The sequence below is a fragment of the Ranitomeya variabilis genome, chromosome 2 (assembly GCF_051348905.1).
Source record: "Ranitomeya variabilis isolate aRanVar5 chromosome 2, aRanVar5.hap1, whole genome shotgun sequence".
NCBI lineage: Eukaryota > Metazoa > Chordata > Amphibia > Anura > Dendrobatidae > Ranitomeya > Ranitomeya variabilis.
The window spans coordinates 349,769,303-349,786,397 of NC_135233.1; the positions used below are offsets into that span (position 1 = coordinate 349,769,303).

The following is a 17,095-nucleotide window of genomic DNA, read 5'->3' on the forward strand; positions in this document are numbered from 1 at the left end:
TCATGGACAAATTTTTTTTTCCTTCTTCACAGAGCTGTATAGCAAAGAGCGAGAAAGAGATTTCCATAAATGATCCCCCAGGATCCCGACCGATCCTCCTGCTCATTATGTACACTGACACTCTGTTTATATGATATGTTCGATGCAGAGGAACATCTGGTGCAGCCCAACCGCATACAACAACGAGAGAAAAGAAACCCTCAGTGTCGAAAAAAGTAAGAAGGTGCCAAACTGGAAGAAGAAATTTATTCTAAAACCAAAAAAAAAAAAGAAAATATCACAGCATAAAGGATATAAGGAATGTATCACTGACTGTATTGTGCATCTATGACAATGCCAAACATAAAGGGAATAATGAAATGAGTCACAATAATATTAGGTAAATATTCTAGACTTTGCAAAAAGTGGTCTTCTTTAGTTTCTGGCAAAAAACACATTCCGGTTCCATGGATAGATTGGCGAAAAAATAAAGGGGTTTTCTTGGCAAAAAAAAAAAAAGAATAACACAAGCTGGTTTTCCATGTAATGAATCCACAAACCTGTTAACTTTTAGTTTTTTAGCCCCCTATGAGCGGTCCTTGTCTATGTATTTAGCACACTGATTACACACTCCTACTCTCAGTAACTGCCAACTCTACCTTCAAGGCACCATCTTGAGACTTCTATATAGTCTCAAGGTGGATAAATTGCTGTATTTGGACAGTGATCATTCACAGTGTTAATGGTTGTAATATACAAGGTCCATCTGTTTACTTTAACGACCAATGACCCTGTTTTTCCAGGTGACCACACATACATCTTCAGGGGTCAGTGATGGTTTCCAACATTTTTGTGGCAAAGGAATTATTTTGCAATTTTCGGCAAGTTATTGCATTAATGTTAGATGTAGCTATGGTCGTCTCCTGGGTGACAAATCACAGTTGCCTTTTTCTATTCCCTAAACCTGGTGCCTATACATTAGCTCAAGTTCGTTTGGTGCAGATTTTGAGCCATGGAGTCAATAAGTAATTTGCAATTTTTGTCTAAAAAACCCCCTGAAAACCCAACATGACAGAGCTCTTGTTGTTCTAGAGCTAATTTCTGAGTTACAGCCGGTATTAAAATTTATACCTGCATTTACCATTCTGCACACCTCAGAGCTGAAATCTCCCAACATTCAATATAGCATTAACATTTTCACAAGTGTCATTATTAATCTGCAGAAGTAAAATCTAACTGCCCCATTGCAATAAGTCACATCACTTACACTATTAGGGTGTGTCTGCCAACAGACTTGCTGACTGTTTCCAATGACAACCAGCAGAACTTTTTACAATGAAGAGTTTTCTTTAAAAAGGTAATGAGTTTGAGATCTCTTACACCTATATAATAATTCATGCTCGTTTCTATTTTGGATTAATCAGGCTTACAATGTAATCCTATATAAAGTGCTAACATGTCAAAAAACTTGGTTCTGAGCTTGGAAAACCATTTTCTCTCTAATTTTCTGTATGAAGAGGATGAGCTGACATAGACTTTATACAAATGAGAACCTGAGCTGCGATTATTAAGAAATAATGATTGTCAGACACTGGTAAAACAATGTAGATCAAGGATCCGAGGATGAGTTTAATTAGTGATGGATCCTTGTAGGCCATGCATAGACATCTGCCACCCCGTGGACCCCAGGTAGCGCTGAACGTCATCTTTCCATTTTCCTCCCTGTTGCTGCCCCCCTGGTAATTGGCATTCAGGACCCCATTATGGTGCTGCGTTTTGCCACCCAGGACACAAGGGGTTGGGTGTTTGTTTCCCCCTCCTCTCCCCACCTTCTCAAAATACTGTTCTTTAGAGAGGGAAGTCCTATGAAGGTTGGGACCGACCAGGGCTGGGCCTCCCTCTAACGATCCGGTATACTATGCTTTTTGGGGTAGTCATGAAACCCATGCTCTAACGCCTACCTGTACACCCCCCCCCCCCCATTGCATAGGTGGTCAGTGCTTATATTTAAGGGTTTACTATAAGTTGGACTACTTAGTGGATAAAGATGATACACGGAAGGTGTTCAGGGTAGGGGGGAGTATTTAAGATGACCCCCGTTTCCAGTCCTAAACATCACATTAATATCCCTGACAGAGTTGAGATGATTTTTTTTTTTTTTTTTTAAAAGGTGCAAGATCCAGAGCCATTTTGATTAGTGGTAATAAGCTAGTGCCAGAGCAGGCGATCTTCGACTATCCACTATGATTAGTTCAGACATTAGTAGATAATCTTCTAGTAGCCGTCGGCCGCCATAATGGATGTAAGACATGGAGGACCCATTTTACAGTTCACCCTTTTTAACGTTACAAGTCTGGCACACTCGGACAGGATGATACCACCCACGAGAAGGGACCGGCCGCTGGAAATCAGAGCAAACGTGGCAGAAACCCTGGCCACAAGCCCGACAGTGATGTCTAGACATGTTAGACGTGAAGACTTTTTTACATCCGTGGCAGTGGGTGATCTCTTGGTCCGATACCCAGTAGCTGGGGCGAGCGGCTTCCTTCACAAAATCTGGAAATAAGAAAAAACTCAATGAGATGAATTCAAGACAATCTTTTCCTCAGTAAGAAAAGAGGCAGACATATTGTAGCAATCCTGGACAACCCCTTTAAAATCTATTACTACTACAGACATTCACATTTTGCGATTCATTCCTACTTTCAGCGGTTTTTCAAATGAATACCTAAAAAAAAACAACAAAAAAAAAACACTGCAAAGAAAACTCATACAAAAAAAAAAAGTGAGCACAGCGTTTTTCCTACCAACACCTGCTGCAAAAACCCCGTGTGAACATACCCCTTAGAGGAAAACTTCAGGTGGAACTGATACAGTGTGTTAAATCCGTGTTATGCTCGGACACAATGACCGTACATGAGGAAGAATAGCTGTGGGCTCACAAAGGGCATGGACATCTTTAGAAGACCATTTTATTTTATTTAAATGCATGTATTTTTGAATAAAAATCATTTTTGCAAATGGGTTTCATAAAAATAATCGCTACATCCATCTTCTGTAGCCTCTGGGTTGCACCGTTTATTGCCGGCTGCAGAACGAGTTAACTGAGAATCTGTCTTTAAGCTCATTCTAACAAGAGAGATCATAACTCTTATTTTCCTTCCTATGAGCTCTCTCCATTAAATTATGACCACATGAAAGTTGAAAAAAACTTCCGAGTAAAAAAAAAAAAAAAAAATCAACGGAGAAGAGCTCAGGAGAAGGAAAACAATAGTTATAATAAAACTCACTGGTTAGATGAGATCACTGACAGATTCCCAATTAAAGGGGTTGTCCAGGACTATTATATGTTTGGTTTTATTTTACTATGGGCCTATAAAATAGGCAGGTAGTTGTTAAAAGAGGCAACTACCTGCCTGTTCTACAAGGCGTCAACTCAGAACGGTCATTGATCGGCCCTGCCGACAATTCAGCTGTTCCACGTTAACAGAGCAGCTCTTATCCTGGGCTGCCCTGTCAACAGGGTGCTGGCTCCCCACAGTTAGGCAGCGGGGAGCTTGTTGTCAAACCCTGTTGTCAGAGCAGAGCAGAAGAGAAGCATTTCGGTAAACAAAAAAATGCTGCTGAGGATGTCAATATCTTTGTATCGTTTTAAAATGTAATGAAATCACGCTAAAATATATAAAAAAATATATATAGCTAAAGAACATTACACAGAGGATATTCTATGACAGATGACACCATGTTCAGGGAGCTTTGAGCCATCTCGGTCACTTTACGAGGTAAGAGATTACTCCCATCATCCTCCAACGACTGCTGAACTGTGGTGACAACAAACACAAAGAAAAACAAAGTTACAAAATATCACATGGATTACAGACTATATTTGATCCCACAGAAAAACAAATACACAATTATGGGCCACAAGGGGGGAAGATTTAATACAAAATAACCCGAGGGAAAGAACAAATAAATGACATTCCGCTGTGGAACTTTGCTCCTTTTCATATCTCACAGTCACTGTAACCTTTTAAAAGGACCGGGCGATTTTTCCTTTTCACGCTTCCGTTTTTTATCTCCCCTTTTTCCAACAGCCAGAACTTTCATATTTTTCCCATTACAAATTGTAGCTTTGATTTACACCATTCACTTTTCCATGTAACAAAACAAACAAAGAAACGGGGAAAACACATAGTAATCCAAATGGGGGGAAACTGGTGAAGAAAGGACCCATCCGACAATTCCACCATTGTTTTTATGATGTTCGTTGTGCAGTAAAAATGTCCTGGCGTTGTAATTCTCCAGGACAGCTGTTCTCCCGGTACGTGCACCTCTCGGTATCATCATTCTGCCTCTTACCTTTCCCAGGCCCTTTACTGTGACACTTCTTACAGACTCGCACGGGTGACGGACCCCAGCCTCGCTCAGGAACAGGCATCTTATGATTGGAGCAGGTATGGCAGAAGCCTTCTCCACACCCTCGGCAGTGGTGCTTCTGCTCAGATGTTTGGAAGACCTTCTTGCATCCGTGACACTCCTTTAGTCCCATAGAAAAATATAGAAGGGAGAAATATTTTCAATATCAGATAAAGAGCTCAGGTTACATGTGAATATTAGGCAAAAGTCAGATTACAGACCCAAGAACTAAGAATATGGTCTGTGTGCGGCCACCGCGGCCTGTACTGGTGTCACATATGCCCTTAATCTTACCGTAATCTCAGCATTGGGGCGCCAATAAGTAGGAGCCACGCGGTCAGTCACCCAGGAGGTGACGGCACGGGTGGGCCCAGCACTGTATTCGTTCACGGACTGTATGACCAGAGTTGCCCCGTCCAGCACCCGCTGAGCCGCATTGTGTTGGTCCAGGGAGCAAGAGTCGCTCTGTAGGGAGATATTCACACACTGCAGTGAAACAGATTCTCATGGTGTATTTTAATTGACAAGTATACGGCACTAATCGGCCTCCACTGCATTCAAGTGTGGTCCCCTTTTACAAAATCCTGAAGCATTTTGTTATAAAAAAAAACAACAACAGTGCGCTTTACACACCTTCACCAGGTCCATCGATGATTCTCCACCGCTGCTGCTCGTTTTGTCTCATATTAGCTGCAGCGTTGATGCCTCATTGGCAGCCAATCACTGAGCGGGACGTTACGTCTACATGGGCAGAGCAGCTGAGCTCTGTAATTGGCTGCCGAAGAAACATCAGTGCTGCAGAAAAAACCCAGGAGCAGCGGTGGATCTCAGTGCTGGACCTAGGGAGGGTGAGTAAATAAAAGTTTGCTTCTTTAAAACAAACTGTGTCAGAGAAACTTACATTTTGTAAAAGGAGTCAACCCCTTTAAGACAAGTACATGCTAAACAATTGCACCTACACAATGCCTTTAAGGTCATATTGGAAAGCTCTCAGTGAGATAGATTGGAATAGAGACATTCGCTATTTTGGACTTCCCTGCTCTCCAATGCACCCTCGAGAACCCTTAAAGAAGCACTTCTCCTCCTCCCATAAACTTTTTTATCCTCTTATTATATTGCAATCATCATATTACATAAAACTGTGTACTTACAATTGCTCATTTTGCCTTTCTACCCAGATAACACTTCTTTTTTCTCTGCTCTATGTAGAAACAGGAAGTCTCTTGTCCCTGCATTTATAATTCCCTTCTTCAACTCCTGACTCAGCTGCTCTCTCCTCCCACTGCCAGGGACTTTTGCAGTGACTGCTGATTCATACAGAGAAAATTGACCTCCTGTTTCTACATAGAGCTTTTTTTTTAACTCAAATAAATTTTTATTAAGAATAACATTACAATTGACATGTTACATTCTTGTTTACAGTACAAAGTTTTCCCCCAAAACGAACCCTGCAATCCCAACTTATCCCGCCCCCACCAATAAGACAGCCCACCTTGTTTAATAGCTCCTCACTCAAATCTATAGGATGACTATCCCCTCAGTTAGGACCATAGGCCACGTGTTAGGTTTTCACCAATTCAGGGTCTTGATTCACCCGGTCTCTATAACAAACCTATCCCATGGCAAGCCACGGAGACCACAGCTTATCGAACATTTCAATTTTCCCTCTTTTCTGATAAAACCCCTTTTCCAGTTTCAGGCCCTGCTTCACATATTGGAGAAATTCTCTTCTTGAAGGCAGCTCGTCCTTAATCCAACTTTGCGCTATTACCTTCCGGGCCATATACAGCAATCTGGCAATAGCTGTCTTCACGTTGTTATCCACTCCAATCTCATCCACGCACCCCAACAAGCACACCATTGGGTCCCTTGGCACCGTGCATCTGTACGCTCCTTCCACACGACTCAAAACTACCAACCAAAAAGCAGCCAGTCTCGGACACGTCCACATCATATGAAATATATCTGCCTCTGTAGATTTACACCTTGGGCACTCAGAATCATCCCGCAAGCCTGCCTTATATAACACCTTCGGAGATTTGTAAACTCTGTGTATTACATAAAGCTGTGACAGCCTATACGGCTCGCTCAGAGACAGCCGTGGAACCCACTCCAGCACCGACTCCCAAGTTTCATTCTCCAGTGGGCCCAGATCCCTCTCCCACTTAGCTCTCGCCAGTATTGGAAACCTTAACAGGAAAGTGTGCAGCAAGACTTTATAAAGAGTGGAAATAACCCCCCAGTAGTCCCTTCACCACACACATACTCTAACACTATATCCCTTTGAATTCTGATGCCTCCGTCCCTATTCTGAGCTCCAAACGCGTGTCTCATCCACAAATATTGATATTCCCCCGCAGGCCCGAGATCAAAATCCACCTGCAATTGGGAAAAGGATTTCAACTCTCCCTGCTCAATTATCTGATAGACATATTGAATCCCCTTGGCCTGCCATTCTGGTAGTACCCCCATTGCCACAAACTCCTTTAAATTATTATTATGCCATAGCGGGGAGAATCTGGTCAGACCCGTAATCCCACGTATATGTTTTAGTCTACCCCACAGCTTACATATCAATAACATAGTTGGACACGATTTCCCCAAAGCCCCCAGGGAGCCATCCTCCAGACATTGTACTGCTGGCCTTCTTTTTGTCACCTTTTCCATTAATTGCTGTACCGCCCCGGATGACCCTTCATGCGCCCAGCCCTTTAAGTGCTGACTCTGGGCTGCAAGAAAATATACTTCAGGGTTAGGCAATGCCAAGCCCCCATCTTCCTTGGGTCGCTGAAGCATCTCCATCCTGATCCGTGGGTGTTGTCTTCCCCATACTAAATTCCTGAACAGGGAGTTAATCTGCCGAAATTTCCCGCGCGGTATCCAAACTGGCGCATTATGAAGAACATACAGAATATATAATATAATGACTGCAATATATTAGGAAGAGGAGGAGGAAGAGAAACACTGTCGGAGGAGGAGAAACACTGACGGAGTCGGACTTCTCCCTGTATTATATTAACCCATTAAGAAAGCAGCCAATTTTATATTTTTGACATTTGTTTTCTTTCCTCCCCTTTTTCCAAAATCCATAACTTTCCCTTGACATAGCCATATGACCGCTTGTTTCTTGAGGGACGAGTTGTAGTTTTATTCATTTTACCATAAAATGTACTGGAAAAAACCCAAAGATTCCATGTGGGGTAAAATGATAAAAAATACTCAAAACCAACTTGATTTGTGTACTTGGTGTATCCTATAGGTTTGTTGAATTTTTGCAGATGCAACGATATCAAATATTGTTTTAATTTCTATATGTTTGTTTTTGGAAAAAAAGGAGGGCAGTTTAAACATTTATTTATAAAAATATTTTCTTCTTCAAATATTTGTTTTATTTCTTTTTTTGTTACATTTTACCCCTACGGGATGCGAACCTGCGATCGTTTGCACTATATGCTGCAATATTTCAGTATGTAGTGAAAATGACCATTTCCGTTAAAGCGCAGATGGTTTTTTGGGAGTACAAAGATGGCGGTGGCGACGTGGGCCCTTAGTTTGTTGCTACTTTAATCCATCAGCATTTCTCGTGCACATGGAAAAGAACTTGTTAATCTTTTATTTAAAATGGTTAAACCCCAGTGATCGGAGTTAGTAGATACACAACCTGTGTCAGGAGGGGGTTAAACACGACTCTTCTGTTATATGCACATAAAATAAGCAATATATTGCAAGCACCTCGGACCAGACGTGGCGAACCTCCTGTCGAACGACTGATCCATCCGGCTCGCGATTTCCATACCAATACTGGCGACTGCGATAAATTATCCCACACACTCGGCATTCAAGGACGTACCTGGGAAAGAGAATTATCGTAAAAAACATCAGTATTTCTACATGGCACGTTTCACATGATCAAAAAGGAATGATTTGCAGTGTTTGCACAGAATTTTATGGTAGCAAATTAACAAAAAAAACAGCTTGGCGAGCTTGCTTTCGGGGATGGTTTTAGGGTATAGCTAACTGAGCATTTCAAGCAAAAATCAACCTGTATCATTTAGTGGTGTATGGCAGTGTGTATGGAGTGTTATTGTGATACTATATAGTGCTGGGATGAAATTACAAATCTTTAAAAATGGCAAGCATGGGAGAGGTCGCCTTATTTTCTACTAGCTGTACTACCCGGCTTCGCCCGGGTTAATGACTGCTGTTAGCAAAATAGAATGTGTTAACAAAAATTTATTCTGCACACAAAAACCACAAAACAAATAGATAGAAATGTAATTATTAAAAGGCAAAAACTAAGCTAATAGAAGAATTTCACAACATATATTAGCTTTGTTATACTGAGAATGTCTTTGTTGCCTATATTAACCAATCAGAGCTCAGGTTAATTAACTGTAGCAAAATAGAAGCTGAGCTGTGATTGGTTGCTATTGGCAGCCTGATAAATCCCCAGCCAACAGGAAGCCCTCCCCCCTGGCAGTATATATTAGCTCACACATACACATAATAGACAGGCCATGTGACTGACAGCTGCCGTATTTCCTATATGGTACATTTGTTGCTCTTGTAGTTTGTCTGCTTATTAATCAGATTTTTATTTTTGAAGGACAATACCAGACTTGTGTGTGTTTTAGGGTGAGTTTCATGTGTCAAGTTGTGTGTGTTGAGTTGCGTGTGGCGACATGCATGTAGCGACTTTTGTGAGATGAGTTTTGTGTGGTGACATGCGTGTAGCAACATTTTGTGTGTCGAGTTGCATGTGACAGGTTAGTGTAGCAAGTTGTGTGCAGCAAGATTTGTGCATGGCGAGTTTTGCGCGTGGCGAGTTTTATGTGTGGTGCGTTTTGAGTATGTGCAAGTTTTATGTGAGGCAACTTTTGCATGTGGTGCAACTTTTGTACATGTGGCAATTTTTCTGTGTGTGCAAGTTTTGCATGAGGTGAGTTTTCCATGAGGTGAGTTTTGCACGTGTGGCGAGTTTTGCGTGAGCCTAGTTTTGCATATGGCGAGTTTTGCATGTAGCGAGTTTTGCGCGTTGCGAGTTTTGAGTGGTGACTTTTGTGTTTCGACTTTTATGTGGCGAGGTTGGTGTGTGTGTGGTGAAATGTGTGCTGAGGGTGGTATATGTGTTCAAGCACGTGGTAGTGTGTGGCGCATTTTGTGTTTGTGTTCACATCCCAGTGTGTGGTGAGTATCCCATGTCGGGGCCCCACCTTAGCAACTGTACGGTATATACTCTTTGGCACCATCGCTCTCATTCTTTAAGTCCTCATTGTTCACATCTGGCAGCTGTCAATTTTCCTCCAACACTTTTCCCTTCACTTTTTCCCCATTATGTAGATAGGGGCAAAATTGTTTGGTGAATTGGAATGCGCGGGGTTAAAATTTCACCTCACAACATAGCCTATGACGCTCTCGGGGTCCAGACGTGTGACTGTGCAAAATTTTGTGGCTGTAGCTGCGACGGTGCAGATGCCAATCCCGGACATACACACATACATACATACACACATTCAGCTTTATATATTAGATATACCTGTATGTAATCTCCTGTATATAGTATATACCTGTGTGTCATCTCACCTATATATAGTATATATCTGTGTGTCATCTCCTTCTGTATATAGTATATACCTGTATGTCATCTCCTCCTATACATAGCATATACCTGTATGTCATCTCCTCCTGTATATACTATATACCTGTAGGTAATCTGCTCCTGTATATAGTATATACCTGTGTGTCATCTCCTCCTGTATATAGTATATACCTGTATGTCATCTCCTCCTGTATGTAGTATGTACCTGTATGTCATCTCCTCCTCTATATAGTATATACCTGTGTGTCATCTCTCCTGTATATAGTATATATCTGTGTGTCATCTCCTCCTGTATATAGCATATACCTGTGTGTCATCTCCCCTGTAAATAGTATATACCTGTGTGTCATCTCCTCCTGTATATAGTATATAACTGTATGTCATCTCCTCCTGTATTAGCCCTCGTTCACACGTTATTTGGTCAGTATTTTTACCTCAGTATTTGTAAGCTAAAATGGCAGCCTGATAAATCCCCAGCCAACAGTAAGCCCTCCCCCTGGCAGTATATATTAGCTCACACATACACATAATAGACTGGTCATGTGACTGACAGCTGCCGGATTCCTATATGGTACATTTGTTGCTCTTGTAGTTTGTCTGCTTATTAATCAGATTTTTATTTTTGAAGGATAATACCAGACTTGTGTGTGTTTTAGGGCGAGTTTCGTGTGTCAAGTTGTGTGTGTTGAGTTGCGTGTGGCGACATGCATGTAGGGACTTTTGTGAGATGAGTTTTGTGTGGCGACATGTGTGTAGCAACTTTTTGTGTGTCGAGTTGCATGTGACAGGTTAGTGTAGCAAGTTGTGTGCAGCAAGTTTTGCGCATGGCGAGTTTTGCGCGTGGCGAGTTTTATGTGTGGTGCCTTTTGAGTATGTGCAAGTTTTGTGTGAGGCAACTTTTGCATGTGTTGCAACTTTTGTGTATGTGGCAATTTTTCTGCGTGTGGCAATTTTTCTGCGTGTGCAAGTTTTGCGTGTGGCGAGTTTTCCATGAGGTGAGTTTTGCACGTGTGGCGAATTTTGCATGTGGAGATTTTTGCGCGTGGCGAGTTTTGAGCGGCGACTTTTGTGTTTCTACTTTTATGTGGTGAGGTTGGTGTATGTGTGGTGAAATGTGCGCTGAGGGTGGTATATGTGTTCGAGCACGTGGTAGTGTGTGGCGCATTTTGTGTGTGTGTTCATATCCCCGTGGTGGTGTGGTGATTATCCCATGTCGGGGCCCCACCTTAGCAACTGTACAGTATATACTCTTTGGCGCCATCACTCTCATTCTTTAAGTCCCCCTTGTTCACATCTGGCAGCTGTTAATTTGCCTCCAACACTTTTCCTTTCATATTTTCCCCATTATGTAGATAGGGGCAAAAATGTTTGGTGAATTGGAAAGCGCGGGGTTAAAATTTCACCTCACAACATAGCCTATGACGCTCTCGGGGTCCAGACGTGTGACTGTGCAAATTTTTGTGCCTGTAGCTGCGACGCCTCCAACACTTTTCCTTTCACTTTTTCCCCATTATGTAGATAGGGGCAAAATTGTTTGGTGAATTGGAAAGCGCGGGGTTAAAATTTCACCTCACAACATAGCCTATGACGCTCTCGGGGTCCAGACGTGTGACTGTGCAAAATTTTGTGGCTGTAGCTGCGACGGTTCAGATGCCAATCCCGGACATACATACATACATACATACACACACACACACATTCAGCTTTATATATTAGATTACCCAGCTCCATTCCCTGGGATATTACAGAATTATTCCCATCTTCATATATGGGTATTGTTGGATAGAGCTTATAAAAACAACCACTTTTGCAATTTACTGCTTATTAAAATTTTCAGATGTTCTTGAGATAAGGAGATTTTTGTGTACTCACCGTAAAATCTTTTTCTACGAGCCACTCATTGGGGGACACAGGACCATGGGTGTTATGCTGCTGCCACTAGGAGGACACTAAGTAAACAGAAAGATTAACTCCTCCTCTGCAGTATACACCCCTTCACTGGATACAACTTCAACCAGTTCGGTAGTAAAGCAGTAGGAGCATGAATAAAGACAAACTATGTCAAAACCAAAGAAGTAACAACAAGCCAAAACAGGCTAACAGGGTGGGTGCTGTGTCCCCCAATGAGTGGCTCGGAGAAAAAGATTTTACGGTGAGTACACAAAAATCTCCTTTTCTCCTACGCCTCATTGGGGGACACAGGACCATGGGACGTACAAAAGCAGTCCCTGGGTGGGGAGCAATATGCTAATACCCCATGTACCACCAGCTTACTGAGGTACCGTTGTGTGCAGAATGCACCTGCCGAGGGCAGCGTCTGCCGAAGCCTGAGTATGGATGAGGTAGTGCTTCGTGAAAGTATGCAGACTGGACCAAGTCGTAGCTTTACAAGCTGATGTGCGGACGCCTGGTGCCGAATGGCCCAAGAAGCACCGACCGACCGGGTGGAATGCGCCTTAATCCCAGCTGGGACAGGAGTGTTCCTGACACGATAGGATTCCTGAATAGCGGAACAAATCTACTTGGCTAGAGTGGCCTTTGAGGCAGGTAGACCCTTCCTATGTCCCTCCGGAAGCACGAAGAGGACATCCGACTTACGGAAGGGAGCCGTGCGAGATATGCACCTCCGAAGAGCTCTAACCAGATCCAGAGTATGGAGAGCTTTCTCGATACAATGAGTAGGTGCAGGACAGAAAGACGGCAAGACAATGTCCTCGGGGGAGGTTCTCAAAACCACCTTGTCTGGGTGAAAATTCAGAAAAAGGGGGGGGGGGGGGTCGGCAAGAGAGAGCCGCCAACTCAGAAACTCTCCTAATTGACGTAGTTGCCACTAGAAAGACCACCTTCGATGAGAGGAGGGTGAGAGAGATGTCCTGCAATGGTTCGAAAGAGGCCTCCTGAAGAACTCCGAGAACCAAGTTAAGATCCCATGACGCCAAAGGCATTCTATAAGGAGGGACCACCCGGGAGACTCCTTGGATGAACGTCTTAACCGGCAGTCTGGAAGCGATCCTTCGTTGGAATAGAACAGACAAGGCGGACACTTGTCCCTTGAGCGAGCTGAGGGCAAGGCCTGACTCTAAACTTGATTGGAGAAACTCCAGAATGGACGGAATGGAAAAGACTAAGGGCAAACGTCCATGGGTATTGCACTATGAAAAGAAGATACGCCAGGTGCGATGATAAATGCGCATGGATACAGGTTTCCTAGCGCGAATCATGGTAGAAGAAACCCCCGGAGAGACTCCGGCTTGGGCTAAAATCCAGGATTCAACGGCCACGTCGTCAAAGACAGGGCCCCAGAGTTCTGTTGGCAAATCGGGCCCTGGAAGAGAAGGTCCGTGCGATCTGGAAGGCGCCAGGGGGTGTCGGCGACCATTTGGACGAGTTCCGCGTACCATGCTCGGCGCGGCCAGTCGGGCGCGACGAGAATCACCGGTCTCCCCTCTGCTCTGATCTTTTTGATGACTCTCGGAAGCAGAGGAAGGGGCGGAAAAATGTATGGCAGCTGGAACGGATGCCACGACAGAACCAGGGCATCTGCCCCGATGGCGCGAGGATCGTGGGAACGGGCAATGAACTGGGGAACCTGGTTGTTGAACCTCAAGGTCATGAGATCCACATCCGGCGTCAGCCAGCGAAGGCAAATCTGCTGGAAGACTTCCGGATGCAAGACTTTGGCGACTGAGGAAGTCCGCTTCCCAATTCTCCACGCCCGGTATGTGGATCGCCGATAAGAGCGAGTGATTGGTCTCTGCCAAGCGCAGGATGTGGGAGACTTCGCGCATGGCTGCTCTGCTGCGGGTTCCCCCTTGTGGGTTGATGTACGCCACGGCTGTGGCGTTGTCGGATTGAATTCTGATGGGATGACCTGCGAGAAGGTGGTGAAAGTTGTGTAAAGCGAGAATGATCGCTCAAATTTCCAGGATATTGATTGGGAGACGTGACTCTCTCGTGGACCAACGACCCTGTGCCGTGTGGTGAATAAAAACTGCACCCCAGCCAAAAAGGCTGGCATCGGTAGTCACCACTAACCAGCGCACAGGAAGAAAGGATTTCCCTTGGTTCAAGGAAGACTGTAGTGTCTACCACCTGAGGGTCTGCTTGACCTGTGGGGGTAGATGAAAGCGACGGTCGAGAGAAACCGGGCTTCTGTCCCAGGCTAAAAGGAGCGCCTGTTGCAAGGGACGGGGATGGCACTGCGCAAACAGAATGGCTTCCATCGCCACAACCATTTTCCCGAGGATGCGCATCGCAAAGCGAATGGAGTGAGGGACTGGGCGGAAGAGCCTGCGCGCTCCCTGTTGTAAGGATAGAACCTTCTCTGGAGGGAGAATGACCAGCCCGCGGGAAGAGTTCAAAATCATGCCCAGGAAGCAGATTTGCTGGGCCGGCACTGGAGATGATTTCTCGAAGTTGATCTTACAATCCAGGCGAGAAAGAGAATCCACGGTGATGCTCACCGACTCCTCGCAGGCAGAGTGGGACGGACCTTTGATTAATAGGTCGTCCAGATATGGCAGGACTACCACTCCCCGAGCGTGAACAATGGCCATGACAGCCGCCATGACCTTTGTGAAGACTCTGGGGGCGGTGGCAAGTCCGAAGGGCAAGGCCACAAACTGGAAGTGTTCTTCTTGGGCTGCGAAGAGCAGGAACTGCTGATGAGAGGGAAAAAATTGGGATGTGTAGATAGGCATCTTTGATGTCTATGGATGCAAGGAACTCTCCTTTTTCCAGGGACGCGACAACGGAACGGAGGGAGTCCATCCTGAAGTGTCGGACCCGTACGAATTTGTTTTAGCAGTTTGAGATCCAGTATGGGCCGTAGAGTCCCGTCCTTCTTTGGGACCATGAAAAGGTTGGAGTAAAACCCCGTGAACCTTTGGTCTCGAAGGACTGGAGTGATGACACCGTCCTTTTGAAGCGCCTGTATGGCGTGAAGAAAAACTCGATTTTGTATCCGGAAGACACGAGCTCTCTGACCCACTGGTCGTGAACGACCGAGAGCCACTGTTGACGGAACAAAAGAAGGCGTCAGCCTACTTTGTCGGTGTCCGCCGGACACGCCAACGAGTCATTGAGAAGGTTTAAGGGATGCGGACGGCTCAGGGGCAGACGGCCTGGGTCCGGGTTTCCAGGAACGGTTTGGTCTGTATGAGACCTGGGAAGTTCTGTTGTCCCGACGTCCCGAACCAGGGGAAGAGGACGACAAACTGGAGTTGTTACGAAATGACCGGAATCGAAACTGCTGCTGATTCCGAAAGGGCCGGGCCGGTTTTTGCTGGGGAAGAAATTCACTTTTTTTTTTTTTTTTTTTCCTTCTTCTTCCGGTAGCGTCAGAAATGATTTGGTCTAGGTTTTCCCCCAAATAAACGACCCGCTTGGTAAGGAAGAGAGGTCAGCGACTTTTTGGAAGCAGAGTCTGCTCACCAATCGCGGAGCCATAGGGCCCCCCCGATGGAAATTGCGTTAGCAGCCGCTTGCGCTGCGCAATTAGCCGCATCTATGGAGGCGCTAACAACAAAAACTCCGGCCTGAGCTAACTGGTTAGCTAGTCTGGCCGTCTCTGGGGGAAGTGCCGTGGACGGTAAAGGTCAACACCTCAGCCCAGGCCACCATTGCCTTAGCTACCCAGGTAGCTGCAAAGGATGGAAGGAGGGCTGCTCCTGAGACTTCAAAGACTGAGCGAGCCAAATAATCAATCTGGCGGTCAGAAGGGTTTTTGACTGATGAATCGTCTGACAGAGAGAAGATTGTTTTGGATGCAAGCCGCGACACGGCAGGAACCAGAAGGAGAAAGAAGTAAGCCCTTCACCAGATCCCTTGAGAAAGGATATTTAGCTTCCGTGGCTTTTTGAGCCGTAAAGCGCTTTTCTGGGTGCTCCCTGTGTTTTGGATAATATCCTGAAACTCAGGGTGATTAGCAAATATCTTTTGGACGCGTTTTCCTGAGAGGAAGCAGATTCATCGTCCACCATTACTGCCTGACCAATAGAGGAGTCTTGGGTTAAAGATTCCTCCGACTCATATACTGAGCCCTGTGCGCTGCAACCCTCAGGGGAGGGGGAGCGAGAAGATGAGCTTGCAGAAGCTGAAGCTCGAGCGTGTACGGGAGATGGGGAAAGGGTCCTTTCCTGGAACCCCGGGAGTCCCGTAAAACGGTGCGCCCCCTGTGGTCGGACAGCCCCGCGCCGTTACCAGATTCCGTCGCAGCCGACGGAGGTGAATTCTGGTTTAAGGAGGACCCACGGAAAGAGTCCAATGCCTTGACCAAGGATTCCACTGAACGTGCGCGGCCCACTCAGGAGACGACATAGGAAGTGGCGGCAGAATGCGGCTGCGCACTGGCCAGGTCACAGTTCTGGCACAAGGGGGTACTGTGGGCACTTGGCAAAGCAGACTTGCAAGTGGCACAAATGGTAAAAAAAAATACAGTGTGCTTTTTGTCCCCTTTTTTGCGTCCATAGATTGAGACATAGTGAATGTCTATCTCCGATAAACCGCAGTAGCAGTTATGTGAGCAGGGAAGGGGTTAAGCTTTTCCCTATGTAGCGGAGCAGCTTACCCACGGTCCTGAACTGGTGTCCCCAGGGAGGAAGAGAGGGAGGTAGCGTTTTCGGCTGTATTTCCCTGTAGCAGTGGAGTCCCAAGATGGCGCCCGAGATTTGCAGGGCTCTTCTCATTCAAAACGAGAAGCGCCTGAACAGTGGGCGGGGCTCCGGCGTGGGCGGGGATTTTGAACTGCGGCCTAGTCCGGCTGGAGAAGCCGGGGACTAAATTAGTGGAGCCGGCCAGCGAAGCGCTCTGGCGGCCGCGACGCCGTGCCTAACGATCGTCGTTGGCATCTAGCCAGTGGTACCTCTCCCCAGGGACCCGGACCGCTTCTTCCCACGCCGGCAGCGTGAGGAAGATAGTACTCACCGAAGGAGGGACCACCTCCAGCTCAATCGATCCTCCCTGTGTCGGGGGACGGAGAGCCTCCTGAAGCATGCTTGCCTTCTCAGGGGACTTACAGCTGTGCCTGCCGCATGGAGATTTTGCAGGGTTCTTCTGCGCCTGCCACAGGGGGCTTACGGCTACTGTGGGGACTACGAGACG

General features: G+C 45.6%; 1 protein-coding gene across 1 annotated transcript in view; it reads right to left on the reverse strand.

The window, feature by feature from the left end:
• Positions 1-227: 227 nt before the first annotated feature.
• LOC143805834 (zinc finger FYVE domain-containing protein 1-like) overlaps positions 228-17,095 on the reverse strand; it is a 32,031-nt gene continuing 15,163 nt past the window's right edge. Inside the window, exons 7-11 of the mRNA XM_077285536.1 lie at positions 8,128-8,245; positions 4,690-4,860; positions 4,339-4,516; positions 3,693-3,800; positions 228-2,535 (exon numbers count right to left, since the gene is read on the reverse strand). Coding sequence (XP_077141651.1) covers positions 2,303-2,535; positions 3,693-3,800; positions 4,339-4,516; positions 4,690-4,860; positions 8,128-8,245 — 808 coding nt within the window. The 3' untranslated portion in view covers positions 228-2,302. The remainder of the gene's footprint in view (positions 2,536-3,692; positions 3,801-4,338; positions 4,517-4,689; positions 4,861-8,127; positions 8,246-17,095) is intronic.